Below are 6705 nucleotides of genomic sequence, written 5' to 3'. Positions count from 1 at the left end.
AATGAAAAAAATGTTAAAATGTATTTAAACACTGACTGTTGGCTTCTAAAACAATTGTTAGCTCCAGCTCTAATTTGTAGTGAGTAAAAAAAAAAGTCACTTACAAACAATGTACAGGAGATGAAGATCTTTACATTAGATCAGATTGTAAAGTTGATTGAACTGCGTAGTGTCACAGACAACTCTCTGCTGCATTTGTTCTTGTTAAAACTGCAACTGAAGCTCAAACCTGGATGTTTTTGGGTCGGATAATTCAGTTCTGTGCGTGGATAAATGCAGTGAAATAAAGTAATTTGACACCAACAGAAATGATCAGTGAAAATATGTGTGCATTTTTAATTTTGGAGATTTCATGTGATCGATCTAAAGAGCTGATAGTTTAATTTAGACTATGGTGAACTCCACGCTGCCGTACTTTGTCCTGAGCGCGTACCTGCAGCTGGGCAGTGTTCGGTACCTGCTGGTGTTCTGCATGGCTCTAATCTACGCCGTGATCTTGGTCCTGAACTCGTTTCTGGTGGTTCTGATCCTCCTGAGCCGCAGCATTCACGAGCCCATGTACCTGCTCCTCTGCAGTCTGTTTGTGAACGAGCTCTACGGCAGCGGAGGCATCTTCCCCTTCCTCCTGCTGCAGCTGCCTCTGGACGTGCATCTGGTGTCCGTTCCCTTCTGCTTTGTCCAGATCTTCTGTATCTACACCTACGGTAACGTGGAGTTCGGCACTCTGGCTCTGATGGCGTATGACCGCTACCTGGCCATCTGCTGCCCCCTGCAGTACCACACACGCATGAGTCTGCACCGGGCCGGGGTTCTGGTCCTCTTGGTTTGGTTCTATTCTTTCCTGAAGTTCTCGATCGGTTTGGCCCTGAGTCTGCGTCTCACTTACTGTGGAAACAACATCTAAATCAAATCAAATCAATTTATTTTTGTAAGGCCCAAAATCACAAGAACAGTTGCCTCTGAGGGCCACAGGGAGAAATTAATCAACAATGTCTGTGGTGGCGATGAAGTCAGACAATGTCTGTGGTGGCGAGGGAGTCAGACAATGTCTGTGGTGGCGAGGGACGATGTCCCAGGGTCCTCTGTCCTTAGACTCTCCTTCTCAGCCAGGAAAAACTACAAAAAAAACCTCTTTGGGAAAAAAGCGTAGAAACCTGGAGGAGTTCCAGTGAAGGAGAGATCCGACTCTCACAGACGGACAGACGGACACGAGGGAGACTGGAGCTGGACCCACTCTTCAGGCAGATGAGGGACCGACTGAGGCGAACTGGAGCCACTCTTCAGGCAGATGAGGGACCGACTGAGGCGAACTGGACCCACTCTTCAGGCAGATGAGGGACCGTCTGAGTCGAGGTGGACCCACTCTTCAGGCAGATGAGGGACCGTCTGAGTCGAGGTGGACCCACTCCTCAGGCAGATGAGGGACCGTCGGAGGCGAACTGGAGCCACTCTTCAGGCAGATGAGGGACCGACTGAGGCGAACTGGACCCACTCTTCAGGCAGATGAGGGACCGTCTGAGTCGAGGTGGACCCACTCCTCAGGCAGATGAGGGACCGTCGGAGGCGAACTGGACCCACTCCTCAGGCAGATGAGGGACCGTTGGAGGCGAGCTGGACCCACTCTTCAGGCAGATGAGGGACCGTCTGAGTCGAGCTGGACCCACTCCTCAGGCAGATGAGGGACCGTCCACACAGGGCAGGGACCACTTCACCAGGAGAGGGACATCTGGGTCCACAGGTCCTCAGGAGTGAGAGAAAGAAAAAGAAGGCGGTGAACAGTTTGCAAGTGGAATTAAAAAATAAATATTGTTTTATAGCATAAGTAGTCAGAAGAAGAGGATAGTGCTCAAGCTGTCATACTTCCCCAGCACAGTTGCTCCTAGGGCAGCGTAGCTAAAGCTGTGGGTTTATGTTTCTGTTCCTAACTAGTCTGACCATAAGCGATTTCAAAGAGGAACGTTTTAAGCCTGGACTTAAATGAGAGACTGTGTCAGCATATTTAACATGGGTCGGGAGTTGATTCCATAACACAGGAGCTTGGTAGCTAAACGCTCTACCTCCTACAGTACTTTTAGAGACTCTTGGGATCACCAGAAGGCCAGCATTCTGAGAGCGAAGAGCTCTGTTTGGATGATATGGTTCTATAGCATCTTTGAGGTAGGATGGGGCCATGTCATTTATGGCTTTGTAGGTCAAGAGTAGAATTTTAAATTTGATTCTAAACTGGACGGGAAGCCAGTGAAGAGACTTCAGCACTGTTGTAATGTGCTCTCTTCTTTTTGTTCCTGTTAGTAATCTTGCTGCTGCATTTTGAACCAGTTGAAAGCTTTTTATGGAGCTTTTAGGACACACTGCTAGTCTAGTCTAGACTAGTCTAATCTAGTCGTTACAAATGCATGGATAAGTTTTTCAGCATCGCTTTTAGGCAGGATTCTTCTGATTTTGGCGATGTTGCGCAAATGGAAATTTGAGCTGTTTTACAAGCTTGATTTATATGAGCTTTAAATGAGAGCTCCTGGTCAAATAAGACTCCAAGATTTCTTACAGTAGAACTAGAGGCTACACTAACATTGTCCAGCGTGACTATCTGCTCAGATAGACCGTCTCGTAGATGCTTAGGGCCAAGCACAATGACCTCGGTTTTTTCAGGGTTAAGAAGCAGGTAGTTAAGTGTCATCCAGGTTTTTCTCTCCTTCACACAAGCACTAAGTCTGTCTACTTGATCGCTCTGATCAGGTTTCATTGATAAATACAGCTGAGTGTCATCTGCATAGCAGTGGAAGTTAATGCCATGCTTTCTGATAATGTTGCCTATATAAAGAGTAAACAGAATTGGACCGAGTACCAAACCCTGTGGCACACCGTAAATTACTTTAGAGCATGGTGAGGAGCTCTTGTTTACATTAACAAATTGGTACCTATCAGTTAAATAGGATTTAAACCAGCTCAGGGCTGTTCCTCCAACACCTACATCGCATTCTAACCTCATTCTAACCTCTACAGCGTCTACTGCCACAACTACCTGGTGGCAAAGCTGGCGTGCTACGGAAACACCGTCAACAATATCTACGGTCTCTTTGGTGTGGTCTTGACAGTCCTGGTGCCATTGGCGCCCATCTTCTTCTCTTACGTCTGCATTCTGAGGATCTGTTACACGGGCAGCAGACAGACACGGCAGAAGGCACTGAGTACGTGTGCGCCGCACCTCGTCTCGCTGCTCAACTTTACCTTTGGCAGCTGTTTTGAGATTCTACAGAGCCGCTTTGACACGAGCGTGCTATCGGGGTTTATGCGGGTGCTCTTCTCACTGTATTTCCTGATGTTCCAGCTGCTCCTGAACCCGCTCATATACGGCCTTCAGCTGAGAAGCATTCGCCAGGCCACACGATGCTTACTCAACCCTGTGAGGAGCTCCGGAGACAACGAGCAGCATAAATCTCAGTTTGTACCATTTCCTTTACTCTGAATAAAAGCTGTTTTAACAAGTGGAATTAATAAATACAGTTCGATCTTACGGTACAGAAACAAATCAAATCTATAATTGATGTTGTTAAGTGACTGTAAACGGAAACAATAAAGGTCAGGAACTAGGGTGCGGTTTTTAAACAGTTTTTACCAGGGTTTTAGTTGTCAAACACAGGTTTATTGGATTTTCATTATTACAGTGAGGCAAGGCAAAATAATATGTCTGTTTGCCGTTACCCGACCGACCCGCTATGAAACTAGCCGACTGAAAAAAAAATATCAGCATTTTGTGGAAAAAACGTCAAAATCTTTTATTTTTCAATTATTTCGCCGACACACCGACCTGTCTCTCCTGAACCACCGTGTCGAATACTTTTATCACGCTGGTAAACCTGTCTTTCATCTCAAAGGACTGATGACGCACTGCGCACCGCATGTGCGTCTTCATTTTCAGTCCTCCACATGCATCTATAAGAAAACAAACCGCGCGTAAGAGTCCCCACATTGCTTTTTACAAGTTGGTTTGCCCTTGTCGGCGCCACTGACATGTCCATAGTAATGTCACCCTGACAGAAATTTGACTTACGCAAATGCATTCTGGGATTGAAACACCCCCAGCAGCGTCTTCACAACAAACATGGCGGCGCCCGTGTCCCCCGCATGTTCCCCCCGCTCGCCTTAGCTACCAAAATAAAGGATAGCGGCGTACAAAAGGTCGATTGAAATATCTTAAAATCGTGAGATTTAGTCTCCCGATCGGGTTGATCGAGACGTTTTCCGTCATTGACTGTTGAAGCCTGACCCCTGGTGGTCACTCTGACTCAAAAATTGACAACATTTGGATCTTTTATTTTTCCCTTCAAAGTAAAAAAAAAAGAATTTGCCTACCGTCCGACCCACTTGAAAAATGTTGACTCGGGTTACAGCAAACAGACAATTTATTTGGGGCAGCCTGATATAAACTTAATTTTCTTATTCATAAACCTTTTATTTTTTAAATTTATTTATTCTGGATGTCTGTGATGAAAATATTTTCCCATTGCAGATGAATAAAAGTGATTCTGATTCAAAGTAAAACAAGCCAATGTTGATTTTAACCTGATCCAGAGCGAATCTATAAATTGTAGAGAAGACAACGTTAACAGCACGTTAACCCAAAGCTAACCCTAAACCCAAGCCTGAACCTCATATTCTTTAATAGTAGTGTAAAACAAAAAGTGTTACCTGAAGTTTTCCATTGTAATATATCTCCTAAAATCATAACATAGGCCAAAGTCATCCCTAAACCCGTGGTTAACCCTAATCCTGAGGCTAACCCTAAACCCGTGGCTAACCCTAAACCAGAAGCTAACCCTAAAGCGGCTTCCACACCGCCGCGGCCGAAGCGTCCAGTTTACATTCAAAGTCTATAGTAAAGCACGTAGTGCGTTATCCGCGGCACGATTTCTTCATTTTTGCGGCGCGATTGGTGCGTTTTTTTACGCTCTCGACGCTTTGAGTGCGCGTATGAGCTGGCCGATGCGGCTTACTCGACGCGTTCAGATATGTTGAGGTCTCTGCAGCAGAAGCGTAGCAGTCGCCGCACGTAGCAGTCGACGTACGTACGTATGTATGTATTTCCCCTCGCATTTCTGGTATTCCCCGTGGAATTCCCCAAGAAGCGCCACTTTTTCCTTGCTCGTCAACAACGGCAGACGAAAGACTGATTGTGGCCGTGTGCGGGAGAAAGGAGCTGTACGATGTATTCGCGGTGGAATACAAAGACAGAAACAAACCAAAAACGCGAAAACAACACTCTCGATATCTGCAATTTTACACAATGAAAGGCCACACCGACAACAACTCCACTGCTCATGCGACAACACCTCTACTGCGCATGTGCGCGGAGAGCTCGAGCGCGCCGTACGCGCGCCAGTGTATAGTGCCCGTGGCGTCGAGAGCGCGCGTCCAGTGCGTAAACCTTTCAAATGTACACGCGCTCAAATTCTGCGTCGGGCGCGATTAGGCGTCTGCGGTCTGTACGTAGCTTAATACTGAAGCTAACTCTAAACCTGAGGCTAACCCTAAAGCTAACCCTTAGGCTAACCCTAATTCTGAGGCTAACCCTAAACCCGAGTCTAATCCTAAACCTGAGTCTAACCCTAAACCTGAGGCTAACTGTGTAAAAACAGCCTCCCGTATTGCTATTTCTGTAGTCACAACACACAGATGGGAAAACACAATACGAGTCAGGCTGCCCAATCTGAGAAATGTAATTCTTATTCCGTGTGAAAAAGATCTAACCCTAGTCTGAAACTTGCTGTGCTAAATGTCAGATCCTTATGTAACAAATCACTCTTAATTAATAATTGAATTTCTTCTTATAATCTTGATTTTATGTTCTTAACTGAAACATGGCTTGACAAAAACATTAAGTTTGAATCTGAAACACGAGAAAACAAAAAGGGGGTAGAGTCTGTGCTATCTTTAGAGATTAAATAATTACCCACAGGTTGTCTTTTGGGGTGTTTTCATCATTTGAGTATGTATCCTTTAAAATGGAGCAAAAACAGTCTCCATCCATTCTCTTCATTGTTTTATACAAGCCTCTTCAGCACTGCCAACGTTTTATTGATGATTTTACTGAGATGCTTCAGTCGTAGTGTAGTAGTGTAAAACAAAAAGTGCACAACATTGCACAAACTTTGATGGTTTGGTCATTACAGGTGATTTCCATGTGAATGTGAATAATAATTGTGACAGAAACGCTTGAGAGCTTGATGCTGTCCTTGAAACCTTCAGTCTTACTCAGCATGTGAGAGGCCCCACCCACAGCAGAGGACACACTCTAGATCTCCTAATTACAAAGGGGGTAAATATTTCAAATGTCAATGTGGTCAATGCTGCTCGGTCTGATCATTTCTGTGTCTTCTTTGACATGTCTGTTTTTACCAAACCACCGGCTGGTCCTGCAGTTGTTCAGAGGAGACACATAAATGATGGCACAGATGCACTGTTTATGGAAATGATAAACTTTGAAAATGTCTCATGTTCTAGTGTAAATGATTTATTGAACTCTGTTACATCTAAAGTTTTGAATGTTCTGGATACCATTACCCCTTTATATATATATAGCAGAAGGCACTTTTGAGAAATGATGATTCGAAAAGGGAGTGCCGTCGGGCAGAATGGAAATGGTGGAAGTCAAAGCTCCAGGTTCAAAAAGAGATTTACAAAGAGAAGCTGAACATGTACAACCTC

At 45.0% G+C, this 6705-nt stretch overlaps 1 protein-coding gene across 1 annotated transcript; it reads left to right on the top strand.

Annotated features, from left to right (window-relative positions):
- Positions 1-391: 391 nt before the first annotated feature.
- Positions 392-3466, top strand: LOC140369448 (olfactory receptor 52Z1P-like). Its single transcript, XM_072456798.1, has 2 exons — positions 392-898; positions 2996-3466. Exons 1-2 carry the CDS (start codon positions 392-394, stop codon positions 3464-3466), a joined length of 978 nt encoding a protein of 325 aa, XP_072312899.1.
- Positions 3467-6705: the final 3239 nt, after the last annotated feature.

The sequence above is a fragment of the Eucyclogobius newberryi genome, unplaced genomic scaffold (genome assembly GCF_026437365.1).
Source record: "Eucyclogobius newberryi isolate DKJ021-1_F unplaced genomic scaffold, fEucNew1.0.hap1 SCAF_10, whole genome shotgun sequence".
NCBI lineage: Eukaryota > Metazoa > Chordata > Actinopteri > Gobiiformes > Gobiidae > Eucyclogobius > Eucyclogobius newberryi.
This window is presented reverse-complemented; position numbering and strand designations above follow the sequence as displayed.